Below are 19,243 nucleotides of genomic sequence, written 5' to 3' on the forward strand. Positions count from 1 at the left end.
TTTTTGAAAGTTAAAACGTTAATTTGTCGCTACGCAAACTGCAAAATAAGTGAAAATCGTTATTTGTTAATAAATTTTACCAAAATTACCTTATAACTTTAGTTTTTCACCCAAAGTTGAGTATTGGGGTACTTAACAAACCCTCAAAATTTGAGACCGATCCATTAATTAGTTTAAGAGTTATTCTAATTATTTATCCCAGAGGCCTTTATTTTTCAATAACATAAGACAGAAAATAATGAAGATAGGGCAATTCTGCGTATGCCAAATGAAAGTAGAAAACTGATGCTATCAAAATGTACTAAAAAAAGATAAAAAAATTATCTAATATAGTCAAAAATCCTAATGCCAAATTTGTGAAATTTTGTAGTTTATAAACATTTAGAATAACTTTAAAAATATTGTCCGTAGAAAAAATCATTTTGCATATTAGAAAAGCTGGTATTTTACACGAATTTTTAAAAATGTAGTTCAATTGGTAACTAGTCGCGGTAAGTGAAGGGGGAGCTGGGAGCCGACAAATGCACGAGTTCAGAAACTAAAAAAGGCAACTTAAAACTAGTATCAGTTTCTATATCTCGGGATCTACAGAATATATTTTTATCGTTCTTTTTTTAATCTGTATATAATTTTTCGGTACATTACAAATATGCAATTTGTCTCGACATTTATTAATTAATAAACAGTCTAATTTGTTTAAACAAATTTTTCCCAAAAATCCATGATTTTAATCATACTATCGTTATTAATCATAGAAAAAGTTAAGGTATACTTTAATAAATAAATTATCGTAAATAAATAATTATCTAATAAAAATCATTTATTTATTAAAGTGTACTTTAACTTTTTTTATGATCATTAATGATACTTTGATTAAAAATAGATTTTTGTAAAAAAATTTTTTCAAGAACTCTTTAAACAAATTAGACTGTTTATTAATTGATAAATTTATAAACAAATTGCATATTTGTAATGTACGTAGATATTACATACAAATTAAAAAAAGAAAGATCAAAATCCATTGACTTGATCCGGAGATACAGAAAATTGTATTCGTTTGAAATTGCTTTTTCGGTATTTTAACTCGGTGGATTTGTAGGTTCCCCCTAGTAATCGTTTGAACTATATTTTTGAAAAATCGTAGAGGGTACTGTGAAGGTACAATGTTTGTGCAAATTTTTTACGAAAAAATAACAAATCTCATACTTTAAAATGACAGTAATGAGTTTTCTTAATTATTATAAGCAAATTAGATGTGAAATAAAAAAAAACATATGGCTAACTTTGTCCCAAATGAACCCAGGCTAATTTTTTTTTATTTGAAAATTCGTGTTAAGATACTATATTTTCGAATATATAAAAAGATTGTTTCTACGGACAACATTTTTAAAGTTATTCTAAATGTTTATAAACTACAACATTTCAAAAATTTGGCATTAGGATTTTTGACTATATTAATTATTTTTTTTAAATACATTTTGATACTGTCACTCTTCTACTTTCATTTGACATACTCAGAATTGCCATATCTTCATTATTTTCTGTCTTATCCTATTGCAAAATAAAGGTCTCTGGGATAAATAAATAGAATAACTCTTAAACTAATTAATGGATCAGTCTCAAATTTTGAAGGTTTGTTAAGTAAGCCAATACCCAACTTTGGGTGAAACACTAAAGTTCTAAGGTAGTTTTAGTAAAAGTTATTAACAAATAACGATTTTCACTTATTTTGCAGTTTGCGTAGCCACAAATTAACTTTTTAACTTTCAAAAATCGGCATTTTGAAGGGTTTTCAATGTTCTAAAAAACTGAATTTTGTAATTTTATGTCAACTATTTACCTTTTGAATGGAGTGCAAATAATCGAAAAAATCGCGATTTTTGCACTCAATTGTTAATAATTACAAAACGGACGCGAACTCTAGGCAGAAAACAGGTAGGTTTTCGTCCTATAGGTCTACTTATTCCGCATAGTCTTACTCCCTCTTAATAATCCAACTCTTTGGATTATTTGGTATCTACCTAGTGCTATACCAGCCCTATAGATACTTCACGGGATGGGCCATAAAGTATCCAACCCTTTTTGTAGTAGGACAGGATATATTCCACCCTACCCTGGATATTTAAATGGAGCAAAGTCATTGGTATATTTAGTATCTTAGAATCTACCTAGTAGGTACTATGATAATTCTAAGGATCTTTCATAGGATGGGCCATAAGATATCCAATCCTTTTTGTAGTAGAATAGGAGATATTCCATCTTCCCTTGGATATTTAAATGAACAAAGTGGTTTAAGTCCCCACTTTACATTCCCTGGTTTAATTTTTATTACAAAGAATTCCCAGCAATATTTTCTAGGCCGTTTAGGTCTTCTAGCGTTTCAGCTTAGGTCTGCTTATCAATAATAATTGTTGTAATCAACTATTTTCAATGGGAAATAAGCCACAATTTTACAAAAAAAAATGATTTTATTAATGTTTCGAAGCCCAAATCGGGTTTCATTGTCAAAATACAAAATAATACTAAAATAAACAAAAATGTTGTTGCTAAGTAAAAAAATTCTTCTAAAAATTTATTTAATCTGACTCATTTATATTGACAATTCAGACGTATATTATACATTTTAAAGAAGAAGACTTTAAAATGATATCGCCAATAATTATGAGTTGTGTTCCTGGGACGACTTTATTAAAAGATAGTTCATTCGATTACATAAAATCAATCCCAACTCAAGAATATCCGTCACAAAAAAAATCATAGAAAGTGATCTGTCTTTAAAAAGACAACCAAATCCAACGATGACAGTAAAACTCTCGCGTTAGAGATTCCATAGTAAATCACGAGGGAAAAACCAGGAAAAAAAAACCTCGTGATACTATCCCGACATCGTAAGTATTTACTCTTCCATTCAATTTACTTTAAAAAAAAATTGTGGCTTATTTCCTATTGAAAATAGTTGATTATAAAAATGCCACAAGGAAATAGCTTCAGAACAACAATAATTGTTGAACTTGGTAAGTGGTTCTGTAGTAGGAGCTCTAGTGTTTCCTTTTAACTTCGGCATAGTACAATCAGGTTTTTTAAGTAGACCTGGTCCCTGTGCCGAATCCTTGCAAAGAATCTGGATCAGGGAATCAAGATTCCTCATGGTTCCTCTTATTTCTTTATGTCCGTTTCATATTATTCCAGTCCAGTAATCCAGTGATTATCCAGAACAGTGCTGGATTGGATTATATCGTCCACATTATCCAGTTATTCAAAACCTGTAAGATCGGAAACACTATTGTGAAAATGCTTTTAATGCCATAACCAAGCACTGGATTGGCCGTTCACGCTATTCCAATGGCGCTGGAATGAAATATATTCATTCCAGTCATTCTAGTTAATTGGACTGGGTTGATCACTGGAATGAATATTTCCAGTACAGGTTCACCGAACAGTAATGTATTCACTAAGAGTTTTACGAAATAACAAGCTATGGAAATCTCTCAAAAGAGGTCAGAGAACAAACAGTGAAAGCAGCTGGAATATCGGGATGCCTGAAAGAAATTGTATGGAAGAACAAATATCTAAATACTGAAAGCAAAGTCCAAATATATGACAACAATAAGACCTGTTATAACATATGCGGCAGAATCAAGACCAGACACAAATAGAACGTTACAAATGATGAGAATAGTTGAAATGAGAACAATAAGAAGTATACAAGGCAAAACTCTACGTGACAGAATAAGAAGAGAAGACATCAGACAAAACTGTGGAATACAGGACATAGAAAGGTGAGTCAGACAGAGACGAAGATATTGGAACAAACATATAAAGAGAATGGACTACAGCAGACTCGTTAAAAGCGCAAAAACGAATAACCCAGTATGTAAAAGACCACAGGGTAGACCACCAAAACGAAGGCGAGAATGCTGGACATCATCGACCGGGGAAGACTTGATGGCAATGAACTCGCAGTAGCCTACTAGCACGATCGATCATGCTAGAAAGAAGAAGAAGACTAAGAGTTTTCCTATACTTCCTAGTTTCCCAATTCTTTGGTTTTATTCGATAGCCTCGACACTTCCATTCTTAGGTTTTCCAGTTTTCTTCTCCATAAAGATATTTTGCCTGTTATTCGTCTTGGATTTGATTGGGCAGCTCTTCTGGCGATCACACCTTAAAATATACAAAAGTGTGTGTGTATAGGTCATATATTTCTCAATAAAAGTAATAAAAAATATTTAGCAATAAAGATTACCAAATAAAAGTGAAAACAAAAATTTATTAGGGGAAGGTGGGAAAATAACGCGCACCATGTTTCTCGCTCTCTGAGAATTATTATAAAATTTCGGCTAGTGCTGATCTCTAGCGGTCAACCAACCAAATATTGTCGGTTATTGCAGATTCTGTAAAGTTCACACCCGTGGCGCTAACATGCATTTGTCTGTTTGCAACGTGGCCGTTATAATATTTTGCTACGACAAAATAAGCAAGGTAAGCCAAAGTGTTTAACTTATTTAGTTGTTTTTGAGTTTGTATAAATCTATGGTATTTTAGCCTTTGTTTAACCATAATTTTTCTTACATTAATTACCCCACTTTTTTATATTTATTATTGTTTCGAAAATATACGTGAGGGGTAATACCGCGCGGTTTTTACCCGTGTTGAGTTATGTGGTAAAATATTTATAATACTTTATTTTTTTTTATTTTTTTACTTTACATAGATTTTGTTGATTAATGGCTTTTTTTTGGGCCTTTTTTGCTTACATTATTAATTTATTTTTTTATATTACCAATAATTGTTTGTCAAAGTAGACAATAAGTTTGTTGCGCAGATTTAATTAGAGATTTAAGTTTTTTGTTTGTTTAAAAACAGTTTGCAAATATTTTGTGTTTTTTTAATACGTATTTACATAAATATCATAGAATATACACACACCGGCAAAATTAGCCGAACACGTTAAAAATGGGACATGTTTGATGTCTCGTATTTCATAAACCAGTGGTCCGATTTGAGTGATTCTTTTAGTATATTATAGCCTTATTATTTAAGAATATCGGTGTAGTAATATTGTTGCTAAACAGGTAAATGTCATTTTATACCGGGTGTAACAAACATACTGTGTTTTTTTCTTAAAGTTCGGAGCACCCTGTGGAATATTCCAGCATATATAAAATATTAAAATTAAAACTCGATTGTAGAATTATGCTTTCTTAACATTTTCTTTTTTGATTCATTTGCTTATGTTGGAAAATAAAAAAGTTATGTGCTTTAACAACAAGCCATGTTTTTTTATCAATAAATCTTCATAGTAGGGGAGAAAAGTATGCTAAATTTGCAATTACTCGAGCGTTCTTGTGACCTGGAGTGGATTGTGAAGAGTGGGTGCTACAACCAAAAAAAGTTAAGTTAAGTTTTCCATAAAGTGTGGGACTCTCCATTTTTCAATTTAATTTTCCATTTCCACCAATCGTTTTTTCCGATTATAGCGCTATTTATCCATAATAGGAAAAAATGTTGCGAATAAAAGTTGCTTATATTTTTACGTCAAGGAACCAAATCTGCAATAAAAATTGGGGGCTCCTATTTAATATTTTAATGTAGCCCCCCCCCCACCTCCGTGGGGGGTCGTGTTTGGTGCCATTCGGTAGATTTTTGAAAAATATTGAATAGGTGTATTTTGCAGTTTTACTATCTGATGTTCATTTCGCAAAATATCGCAGGGTTCGTATTTATAATTTTTAATCTACCCCACACCCCTCTCCGTGGGGTGTCACGAGCCCCCACGGAGGTGGGGTGGGGATTTAATTTAAAATCTTAAATAGGAGCCCCCAATTTTTATTGCAGATTTGGATTCTTTACGTAAAAATAAGCAACTTTTATTCGACATATTTTTTCGAATTATGGATAGATATCGCTATAATCGGAGAAAAATGATTGTTTCAAATGGAAAATTAAATTAAAAAAGGAAAAGTTCCCCACTTTATGGAAGAACCTTTTTCTGATTTTAGCACATACTCTTCACAATCCAATAGGTTCCCATAACGCTCGAGTAACTGCAAATTTAGTATACTTTCCTCCCCTACTATGAGGATTTATTGATGAAAAACATGGATAGTTGTTAACGCACATAACTTTTTTATTATCTCACATAAGTAAATGAATTGAAAAGGAAAATGTTAAACAAGCCTAAGTCTACAATCGAGTATTAATTCTAATATTTTACATATTATGCTAGAATATTCCACAGGGTGTTCCAAACTTTAAGAAAAAAACACAGTATGATTGGTACACCCGGTATAAAATGGTATTTACCTGTCTAGCAACAATATTATTACAACGATATTCTTAAATAATAAGGCTATAACATACTAAAAGAATCACACAAATCGGACCACTGGTTTATGAAATACGAGACATCAAACATGTCCCATTTTTAACGTGTTCGGCTAATTTTGCCGGTGTGTGTATAATAAATTTTTAACGCGCGATATTACCCCTCTCTGTGCGCGAAATTGCCCCACGGGGTGGGGAATACAGCGCAAATGCACTAGTGTAGAAAAAATATTATTATTAAACTGTTTGAATAGAACGAAATTGAGCATAGCCAATTTTTGGCCAATACCATAGCCAACAGGCCAATGCAAATTTTATTTTCAAAATCAGTTTTAGTTGCTCGTAATTACCTTTTCCGCTTAAGTGCGCGGTATTCCCCCACCTTCCCCTACTACCAAGCAAACCCAGATCGACTTCAGTCGATCTGAATTTGCTCGTACATCATAACTCTTATAAACAATTCTCTCCCTGTCACCTCAGAAATAATTCCATTACTCCCCCTATAAATCCACTTCCCCAAACGAGATCCCTTTTTAAAACACAAAGTTTTACCGTATAAAAAATTATAGGTGAATCATCATCGTCGGAATTATCCGAAACTTCCAAAGAATTCATCGACAAACACATCGAACAATACAAACGGCTCGTGCTAACTTCTCAGCAAAAGGAGTTTTATAGATCAAAGAGGAGTTTGGATACCGGCTCTGGGGAGGATGACGGAAGCGAGAGAGAGGATAGAGTTACAGGTAAGGGGAAAACTACAATATAAGCCAGTAATAAAAATAGAAGCTATGCCGAGTGTTTGTAAATAAAATAGAAGGTACACTGGGAAATATGTTCAGTTTGTTGATGTCGGCCGGGGAGTTTTTTACGTACTTATACACGGTGATTCAGGAGTTTGAAATATCGAGGGGTTCGAGCGAAAACCCGATAAATGCCAAAATTATGAAATCCGGTATTTTTATTTCTGCGGTATTAAAAACACGTCTCCTACCACTGATAAATGTTATTATTTGATATTAACATTTTTGAGCACAATAACTAATAAAAATCAAACATGGTAAAAACCGTTAACTCGTATTTTTAAATATTAGCAAACCGATATACATATAACTTTACTAATAAAAATACTTTGTTGTAAACATATTTATAATATGATATTCCGGTAAAATAATTTATTTTCTTTTTCCTGTGTAAAGTTACTAATTTTATTAGAAATATTTCTGAGTTAAAAACTGATAATTAATTTTATAGGAGACAAAGATTACAAAATTGTCAATTTTGAAAAACTATATTCATGCGAAAACCCAATAAATAATTTTAGACTATGATTACTTTCTCCTGCGAAAACCCAATAAAACATGGCGTAAATTGGAAATTTATTATTAAAAACAAAAAGACGGTTAGAATGGGGCCCATATTTATAACGAAAAACAAAATCAGAGCTTCCAAGGTACCACAGCAAATCAATAGTAGTAAATTTAAATTTAATTGTACTAAAAAGTTGTCTGAAGACTATAGACACAAACTCTGTAGAAATTACTGGAGTCTAGTAGCAGTATACTCCAGAAAATGTTTTATTTTGTACAATATAACTGTCAATATGAAAAGATATTGGTTTGAATTAAAAAAAACTACTCTGCGCCATAAAAGAAAAAACAAATCAGATTTATTGGATATCAAATTTAAAAACCGGTAATAAGATCGTAGATCGAATTCCAGACTTAGTGATGGGAGAACAATTGGAAGAAGAAGACATTTTACCTTTTTATTTTCTAAAAAGAATGTAGATTCATTTTTTTTGTTGAGTAATATACAGTTAAATCTTATTTTATAATTAAAAAAATTAAAAATAAAAACCAATAAAACCAAATGTTATACTCATTCAACGAGGTAAAACCCGATAAATATCACGTTTTATTATTTTTTGTAAATACGTTTTTATAAATTAAACTTACAATAAATTATTCTAAATAAACATTAAAATCTCTACCATTTGGCTATAACAAATGTTTGATTAAACTTCCTATGATGATTTAAAATCTTCTTCAAACTTCCTAAAATCTTTAATCGCGATTATCTCGAAACAATGTTTTTGTTAGTTATCGGGTTTTCGCTCGAACCCCTCGATATCTCCGTTGTTTGAAAAGGAACATGAAAAAATTATGGATAAAGTAAAGGTACATCTATGTCAAGTTCAAATGAGTAAAATTTCATATTTCTACCATTTTTATGCCCTTTGCCGCTATCAGTAGAAACCTAGAAAAATATGCACGTTATGTTTAAATATACAGTGATGAGCGAGCTAATAACCGGCAAAATAACGCAAAAAATGGAAAACATAATACATTGTGAAATAAAAAAAAGAGACGAAACTTGTAGAGGTGGAAATTATCGATACAAACGTATAAATTACCATTACATTACATAGTTTCCCACCTTTAGACGTCTGTGACAGCAGTATTTTATACAATTCTCCTGTCACATTGACAGTTGTCATACTCCTCCGATAAGTCTAAAGGTGGGAAACTATGTAATGTAAATTGATACGTTTATAACGATAATTTCCATCTCTACTAGTTTCATCCCTTTTCACTTTACAATGTTTTCCATCTTTTGCGTTATTTGGCCGGTTATTAGCGCGCTCATCACTGTATACGTCGAATGGCGGTACTTACATTGTTGTCAGATTTTCCGGTCTTCTGAAAATCTAATGAACTTTCTTATTTTAAATGGATATCACTCTATATATTTGTTGTATTTTAAAGTTCTTAAGAAATAGTGATTATTTTTAATCTAATGTTCTCTATAAACTAAATGCCATAATTTCTGAGTTATTGCTTTTACATTATCTTCGCCGAAGTTAAAATAATATTTTATTTTTATATATTATAATTATATGTAATTATAATTATAAGTATATTATAATTATAATGCATTATGTAGATGAATAAACTCGTTTAATTTGAATAATATTCAATAATTTATATCCTAATAATACCGCAACAAGGTCTGTTAATAAAATAGTAAAAAGTTTAACGAAACTGGTATTAATTGGTCATACAGTAAAAGGTTTCAGACAGCAGCTGAAAACAAATCCATGTTAGAGGTATTTCAATATTTGAGTATTAGAAAAATTAACAATTTTAGAAAACTAGCAAAGGCAGATAACAGAATCTCAAAATATTTACTTCAATACAGCAAGCCGTGTGATTTTTAAAACTTTGCAATATAAATCTATTTTGCAACATTCCTGCTTGCTCAATTCTTCTTATCTCTGTGGTAATCCTATCTTTATATTTATTGTTATGATCTGCTTTCTATTACTTTTATATTACTTAGCATTTATTGAACTAATTATTGAATTGACGCACGCAAATCATACAAAAATAAATTAATAAAAAATCTCAGGGTGCCTTTTTGTCATAAAAAATTAACTAAATTATCTTAGGTTATACTTATCCTTTCTCGTGGCTTCAGTATCTCTTAGTTGATCCCTATCGGGATAAAATAGGAAAAGGAAATAAATAGAAAAACCATAAATAAGCACATACAAATACCTTTATTATCAAAAGCAATGCTCTGAAAATCTATCAATTAAATCCTGTGGGCATAATTGTCCAAATGAAACTTTTACCATATAATTAAACTAATTCAAACAAATATTTATCGCTTTGTTCCTGATACCATTAATAAAATAAGCTAAACAAACAAATTTAGGTATTTGCAAAACTATGTACTTATACATACTTCCTATTAAATTTTTGAAATGTTGGAATCTTAATTCATATGCTTTTACGCAAAATTTTTAACTTATGATTATAAAGAACATCTATCACATAAGTTATTGACTGACCTTTTTGATTCACACACAATGATGTCTCCTCTTGACCCAAACAGCTCTTCCTTGTTGATTATGTTCGGCTACCAATCAAAGCCCTCTCCGTTCTCAGCATCAATCCAGCAGAATACCAGCAACTATTTCTCCCAAACACAAGCCAGGACTCTTTTGACCAGTACTCGTTCAATAAACTCCAAAACTCTCTCCTCTCTTTCTCTCAATAATAATCTCCGGAGACCCAAGTATCTTTTTTACTTGGTGTCACAAATAATTTTAATAACTATAGTTTTTGTAACTTACTCTCTTGGACTTTACAGAATCAAAGAGGTTTTTCTTCTCAATTTGATTTGTCTCTCGTTCCACTTTTCAGCTACTCTCCACTATCAAACAACCACTAGTACTTGCTTCTGAACTATCCGCGAAAACTTTCGACTGCCCTTCTCGGATGCCGGTCACACAATGATCTTTCTTTTCCAAACTGTCTCAACATTCAAAGATCTCTTTTCCCCTTCCAAATTGCCAAGCCAATCAGAAACATTTCTCTTTCCACATTCCTCTTTTTCATTCGAAAAACCCAGGCATTCTTTCAAACAATACTTCTACTCAAAATAATCACTTTTCGGAAATTATACAAATATTCTTGGGCTTAAACAAACAGACTTAAAATTCCAAATCGCTCTACCTTTATTTTTCTAAAAACTAATAATTACAGCTACCTGTGGATTTTACCTTTCACGTAACAAACAATCTTTTTAAGTTATAATCCTAAATAAATTGTATTTTCACTTCACTCTATTTACAAATGTCTTTAAGTCTTCAGGGAAAAACTCATTAAGGATAAACCCATTGCGTAAAAGCTACCTTCTACTAAATAGTTACAAATCAATATACAGGGTGTATCAAATTCATGTGCCCGCGTTATAATTAAAAAATTAAAATTTTTACTCTATCTTTGATTGTAAAGTGATACATAATATTATATACTAACATATTTCTCAAATTGGGCTCTTTACCGCCATTCTTTACTAAAATATGAATATGTGTGCCAAATATTTCGACAAAGTATTTAAAAGTAAAGCTACAATCTTGGAACGCGTTTTTGGAACGAATACGCGGGGTGTTTTATTTAAAATTATTGTCATATTGTGGTTTCAAGTTTAAAAATCGCGTATTATTTGTGAATACCCTGTATATATTTGTATCGCTTTCGATACAAATTCTTGAAAGAAAGTTATGACACCTACTCTTTGTGTGCTTAGGTTTCCAAGACATTATATTTGTAAATGGATGAACTACTACATTTGAAAAGTTAAATATGAAGATGAACTATTTTTGCCTCTGTCAAAATTTTTGAAAAAAGATTCATAACTAAAAAAATATGAAGTATTGAGGTAATTTCCGGTATAACCGGAAGTGGCATGTCTGTCAGTCTGTCGACAATATGTTCTTTACATTCGTCATAACTTATAATCCCCATAGTTAATCGTTAAAGGCACTCTAAGAGATGAAATGGGAAATGTTAAACTCTTTCCAACTTATCTATTTTTTTACAACACGAGCCATAATAATAATATGTAATATTATGAATTCACCATCACCGTCATTTAGTATACTTTTCCATTGTCTCTATTAATCATCATATCGATGCTTTTTAATAAAAAATACATCCCAACTGCCTTGTTTTCATTCTAACAGTCTGTCTTCATTCCCGCTATATAACATATTTCATCTCTATTGAGAACTCGTCAGGTAGAGCTACAAGTTAAGACAGATTCAGAGAGGAAAATACAGAATTCTTAAGTAAACTTCACTCTTAACACCGTAGTATTCAAATAAAGCACTATACTAAATTTACAATCAAGATGCAGTAGAAACAAACAAACCAAGGCACGTTAAATGCTACTAGAAGCACTCCCGAATCATAATTTACAATGTATACACTTTTGAAATCATGATTTGGGATTTACAATGTATTATACTGTTGTAGAATTGTTTTTTGTTTTGTAAAGAAATTCAGAAAAAATTAAATTTATATCAACGACCATGAAATGATAGTTTTTCATCACCCTGTATTTTCATCACCAAAATTGTTTAGAATTTAATTTTGCTATTAAGCAAGTGTTTCGGGAAAAAGTGAAACGACTAATAAGTGATTCGACGAAATGCACGGGACATGAACAAACATTTTGGTGATTAGAAAGTGGACATCGTTGACGAAAACAAAAACAGCTTTAAGATCCTTTCCGGGAAGGTTTTTAATGTGTTATACAAATTGTATGAGGTTTAGATTTTAAATAGTAGAAAGTAAAAAGAAAGTAAAAGTAGAAAGTAGGAAAGAACTAATTATGATATCCCTTGAAATATGACAAAATGGGAAAGTTCTGTGAAAAAAAATTTAGTTCAGAAGAAATGGGTATGAAAGGTTTTGAGAGAGGCGTGGTTTTGATTGAGTCGGAAAGATGAGGTAGAAGGGAGTCGGAATTTGGCGAGAGACGAGAGGTCACTGTGTAATTAACATCGGTGGAAGGCAGTCCAGTTTTTTGTTTTAAAAAGTTTAGTAATCAGTGTAGAGTGTGTGTAATCGGCCTTTGCGAGCAGAATCAAGTTGAAACCAAATTGTCGACCGGTTGAAGAGTCAATTTTCCTGGTCCGAGGGAGCTTCCTTTGTTTTGTCTAGAACGAGTAGCTGATTAATATCTTTTTGCACAAGATATCGAACAAGGAAAACTGAGTAACAGAATTCGAGCAAATCCTGTATGATTTTGGAAGCAGTCGTGACGAGAGGGACTTTTTCGCAACATCCAGAGAGTACATGTTTGGAAGAATCAAGGACGGCGCAATCCAGAGAACGAGGCAGTGAAGAAACAAAAAGGTCAGTCAAATTATTTGTCGGAATGGAGAAAATTTGTTTATATTAAACCCATATTTGTTTATTTGTTTATTTGTTTATTGAATTTTTCTTTTACGCAGTTACTCATTTAAAATTTAAGAAATCAAGTCAAAAGAAGAAAAGTAAATTTTATTTAGTATGAGTAAATAATAAATTAATTAAATAATTTTTTTTTTCAAAACAAGGAGATATCAGAGTTAGAGTTTAATTGATTAAGTAAGAGATTCTTGCAACAAAGTTTAAATTTAATATTTTTTGAATCACATGTACACGGCTTATTTGATAAAAACAATAGATTACATTTATATGATATTGAGTGTTTTCAATTTCCCTATTTCCACCCCGGAAGAAGTAAGCAATCAGAAATATTAGAAGCCACAGATCACAGGTATTGTCTACAATACAAAATTAGCCCCGAGAATAAAATTGATTGGAAAATTGAATTTGAATTTAGTTTTTGTTTTACATAGGCAGTAAACAAAATAATTGAATAATTAACTAAAATAAGAATTTGCTAATCAATCTAATTAAACAGATATAATAGAGCATAACAATACATACATTGTAAATTATGATTTGGGAGTGTCCCTAGAAGCATTTAACGTGTCTTGGTTTATTTATTTCTATTGCACCTTGATTGTAAATTTAGTATAGATAGGTTACATGGCAGAAAAACAGAGTGAGTGTCTTTAACCTACGCCCGCTACAATTTTTTCAAATACTTTACTTTGTTTTATTTTTAATAACCTATAACCAGCTCTTCAGTAATAAACTCTTCAAACTAAATTAAGTTTCTAATTAAAAAGAGCAAAAAATATAACGCTATAACACATTCAACGTCTTAAAAACTTGTAAACTCTTTTAACATCTCGCGACTAGTTTCAAATTACTTGAAATCCCGAAAGTTCTGAAAACTTTCTTGGCAAAAAATCTCTTAATAGAGAAACCACAGCGAATATCCTCCCTTAATCGTTGAATACACAAAGCAAGAAGTTTTAGGGGGGATGCGATGTGTAAGATAGTGTTCCACATATTCCAAAAATACTTTTAAAAATCAAAAATTGTGAGCTATTTAAATTTGTGAAAAAGAAAAAGTAAAACACGAAGAAAATGACACAGTAGCTGTTTAGTCATTAACCATTATCTATATCATACAGAAGTAAAAACTTCGTTTGTACAATGGTATAAAAAGTTTATTAAACAATTATTAAAAAGTGATCCAAATGGATTACAAAACGTTTTCGATCTAGATCAGATCATCTTCAGTGCCTAGAATGAAGTATTTCCACGTTAGAATGAATGCAGAAGGTTAAAATTGTGACTAGTTAAACAATGTGGTAAATACTAACATTCTATTTAGTAGATGAAACTAGCAACCTTATAAAATTGGTAACATCAAGAAATATGATTTACATGTCAATAATGTGATAATTGTAGCGACTCCAAGTCGATGTTAAAAGATTTTCCGATGATCCTGGACGGTTTCTTCAATTGGAACTGTGCAGTCGATAAAGCTTTTACGAGACTCTTGTCTTGATCACTGTTTTGATTGGCTTAAAAATAGGTGTTTTGGGTCTGTTGTCTTTCACAGGAAGATACTTCAGAGTATGTTAGTGATATTGTCTGGACCAGGTGCTTTCCTTGGTAAAATTCTTCTGATCAGTTCACTTATTTCCCTGGTTGAAGTGGGATTTATTATTTCTTCTTGTTTTTCGAGCATTTCCAGTTCTGTTTCTTCAACTTCTTCGATAAAGTATATAAGGCGTGTAGAAGCCAAGGGATACAAGTGCATCTTTGGAACTTTTGAGAAAATCAAGTTTGAAGTTTAACACCTTTCCTAAATTCTGCCGCTTGTGTTTCAAAACAGTTAGTGATTGGCTGGTCTTTTTAACTTTAAAAACTTTTATGTAATAGTATATTTATATCAGATTGAAAAAAACTTAGCATTTTATAAGATATTTTAGAATAAGAAACAGCACTTATACCCATTGTCTTCCAAATAAATACTTGGACTGTACTTGTACCTTTATTCTTTTACATACATAATCACTATTGATTTTAAATTCACTTGTATCCTTTGTACACAACAATAAAATGGGTATTGACTATCTATTACTGTAGGTACTTACTTCCAACTTGAAAAATTGCACTTATACCCCCTTAGCTATTAGACGCCTCATATTTCGTCTTGTGGGGTTGTCATATGGGGTTGTAGTCTCCTGATAATTCCTTTAAGGTTAAACCCTAATAAGTTTAACCCCACGAACTCTGATCATACAAAAACAAGGCTGATTTTCAGGTACCGAAAGCAAAACATAGTAAAATCTTAAAAAAGTGCGTACAACGTCCAAGATCTTGAAACAAAAATAAAATATATCATAAAGGATTATATATACCATCGTACAGCTTTGAGCGTCCGCTGTTGAACATAGACTTCCTCTTCTTTCCGTCTCCGTCAAGAGTAAAACTAGCGCCAATTCTTTCAAGTATTTATTAACCAAAATATAGCACTTTATTATTTATAATTTAATTCTTGTATATATATATTTCTATAGAGCATTTAATCCTTAAATAATATTATAAAATGGCTGCTTGTCATGTAACAAAATTTATTATAACTAAGATGCATTTTGAATTTCCCAAATCCTTAAAGAAGAAGGGAGGATATGGCTACACATACATTAAAATGTAAAACGAAGACAGGAAGTGAAGAAGGTGGACGAAATCGAGAAACAATAGACTCAATAAATACTCGTAGAGTCAAAATTGTCTACATATTAATAAAGAGAGATCAGGAATAAACGAGGAAGAAGAAAACAAAGAAATAAAAACTTATAAAGAGACACTCGAATAAAACAAAAAACGAAAAAAGGTGCAAACTTGTGTGAGACTGACAAAAAATAGTAAAAATAACTTTAAAATGAAAACAGAAGCGCAATGGAGAACGTAAATAAAACAAAAAGGAAGAAAGTCTTTATAGACGAAATGACACAAACTAAGAAGTGAGAAGTGGACTTTACCAAAAAAAAGTATGTCAGAAATCAGAAATACCTCCATAATTGACTTTAAAATTTGTTAACAAGAAAATAACTTAAAAAGTATACTCAAGAAAGCTATGATTACTATAGCGTTGTATTTTACAGCAAACCATCAATTTGCATTTACAAATATCCAAATCTTAAAAATAATGAATCTTTACAACAAAGCAATAACGAATATAAAAAAAATTTACAAAAAACACTTATATTACAAGCGATTTTACTAAAAGGCTCCATTCACTTTACGTATGACGTAATAATAACGTCATTAATAACAATAACAGAATATATAATAATAAAATGCAGAAAGCTGTACTACTCGCGACGGCCAGAAGTGTACGAAAATTTTTGGGAGATACACCTGCATTTCAAGTCACCTAGGGCTCGATAACACGGAAAGAGTCCCACCAGAGCTCAATCCTTTTGATACCGTAGGTATCTGGGATGAGTAAATTTTCCCTTAGAGGGAGTGTGAGCCGTATGGCTAAATCTGGACAATAACAACTTATTATTTAGATGCTAAGAAGAAGAACTTATTTTCAGATGCAAGCTGAGACATCTAGGTACTCTACATCGCGCTATTTGCGCAGTAGATGACATGACACAACACCGATCAAACTGAGGGAACCAGAAATGTACATAAACCACATCACTAAAGACGAAAAAATGCACACCTGGATGGGTAAACTTCTGCACGGCCGACATCCCAATGAGGTCAGCCAAGACTATGTCGACAATACAGCGTCGAACTATTGGTTGACATAAGGAAAGATGTTCCCTGAAACGGAGGGTTCATTACTAGCCATTCAGGATCAGGTTATACCAACCAGAAATTACCTGAAATATATCATCAAAGACCCTCAGGTTCAAAAAGCGATTCGAGTGTTAAAAGTTGGTGTGAACACAAGTTGATTTGCTCTCTGGTGAAAAAAGTTGTTTTAGTACGGAAGTAAACATTGGTTTTTGGTGAAATTTTCACAAAGTGTGTGGTGAATTCAACATTTCAACTGTAAGTCATCTTTCTGTTGATTTGATGCACATAAGAGAGGAGATTTGCAATAATATTATACAGAACAATATTTTTTTAAGTTACAAATACAACAAACATTGAATATAACAAAAACGTGTATAATTAAACATTAATGAATATTTAATTACTGAAAGCCATAAATAAATTAGCAAACAGAAGTACGGCCAAATATTCTGCGACGTTGCCGGCGTGTGCAAAATATCTGAGACCTTACCAAAACGTAATTAAAAATAAGAAGATAATAATAATAATAATTACTATTAGACACAGGTTACATTTTCCTATTTTTTGTGTATATTATAAGCTTTAAGTGAACTAAAAATATATTTTTCTCGCATTATATTGATAAAGATTTTCAGTCTAGAAAACAAACAACAAGACAAATAGATGAACAACGAAGAAAATAAAAAAGAAGGAAAAAGACACAAACCGGAGCACGACAGCTCGATTGAAGAAGACAAAGAAGAGCAACATAAAAGCAAAAAAGCTCCAGACACGCGCATAAAAAAAGTAAGTACAATATTAACGGACATGGAGGAGATTAAGATATTGCTGAGCCAGATGAGGCAAGAAATTAAAGAAGATATCCTGGAAAGCAAAACAGAGATTAAAGATGAAATCAAGGATATGAAAAACGAACTGGAAGATATTAAGCAGAAGCTTAAGCAAAACAAAGCAGAAACAGAAAATTTAAAAAGAGAAGTAGAAAAAAAAAAGAACAAAAATGGGAGAAAGAAAACGAAGAACTCAAAAAAGCGTTAACACTCATGGAGAATAGATTAGAGAAGATCGATAAAGAAAAAATACGCAATAAATTAATCATAACAGGAATTCAGGTAGATCTGGAAGATGAAGTTAGACTAAGAGAAAACATACAAAAAATGATGGAAACAGAGCTGCAACTGAAAATAGAAGTTAAAAGTGCGTTTAAGATAGGATACAAGAAATGTATAATAGAAACGAAGAGCTGGGAAGACAAACAGAAAATACTGCAAGAAAAAGGTAAACTCAAATACACAAGAGACTGTAGAGAAATATACATAGATGCAGCGCTGACATTCAAGGAAGCAAAGATACAAAAAGAAATCAGAGACATAGCAAAACAACAGAGAAGCAAAGGAGCAAAAGTAAAAATCAGATACCAGAAATTAGAAATAAATGACAAAGTGCTAAAATGGAATGCAAGAGAAAATAAACTTATAGAAATTGAAAATGTCCCAAAAAACTAGACAAAAGAGAATGGATGGATGAAAAGGAAACAGACAATGCAAACGAAGAGGTAAATGAGTCACGGTATATTCAAAATAATAAGAAAAATACAAAAAAAAGGAAGAGAATTAAAAAAATGACAAAAAAAATTGGAACATGGAACATCAGGACACTGCTAGAAGAAGGAAAAATGGAAGAGCTAGCGACACAGTTGAAACAATACAATATAGATATTGCAGGAATTCAAGAAACCAGGTGGGGGGGGACATGGAAAAATCGAAAAAGAAAATTATACAGTATGGTATGCTGGAGAAGAAAAACAAGGATATGGAGGAACTGCTTTTATTGTAGTAGGGGAAATGAGGCATAAAGTTATGGAATTTAAACCCATAAGTCAAAGATTATCATACATAAGAGTAAACAGCAAACCGAATAAGTTGTCCATAATAAATGTCTATGCACCCACAGAAAACAGTGATGACTTAATAAAACAACAGTTCTATGAAGCACTAGAAGAAAATGCCGAAAAAATCCCGGGAGAAGATATATTAATTATTATAGGCGATTTCAACGCACAAATAGGTAAAGAAAAATGCTTTAGGGAGGTTGCAGGGGAAAACTCATTACATAGCACAACAAACAATAATGGAGAAAGATTATGTAATTTAGCAGCGGCATTAAACATGGACATAAGTAGCACGAGATATAAACACAAAAACATACACTAGATAACATGGATGAGACCAGGCAGTCTGGAGGGGAATCAAATAGACCATGTACTTATTAAAAAGTCACACAAACAGTCGATAAATGACGTGAGATCTCACAGAGGGGCAAACATTGATTCGGACCATATGCTAGTGATTGCAAAATGTAAAATAAAAACAACAAAGAATGAAAGACGAAAA

At 31.6% G+C, this 19,243-nt stretch overlaps 1 protein-coding gene across 1 annotated transcript in view; it reads left to right on the forward strand.

Annotated features, from left to right (window-relative positions):
- LOC114331049 (uncharacterized) overlaps positions 1–19,243 on the forward strand; it is a 527,814-nt gene that overhangs the window by 717 nt on the left and 507,854 nt on the right. The window contains exon 2 of the mRNA XM_050659330.1: positions 6,897–7,073. Within this exon, the coding sequence (XP_050515287.1) occupies positions 6,897–7,073 (177 nt within the window). The remainder of the gene's footprint in view (positions 1–6,896; positions 7,074–19,243) is intronic.

The sequence above is a fragment of the Diabrotica virgifera genome, chromosome 8 (genome assembly GCF_917563875.1).
Source record: "Diabrotica virgifera virgifera chromosome 8, PGI_DIABVI_V3a".
NCBI lineage: Eukaryota > Metazoa > Arthropoda > Insecta > Coleoptera > Chrysomelidae > Diabrotica > Diabrotica virgifera.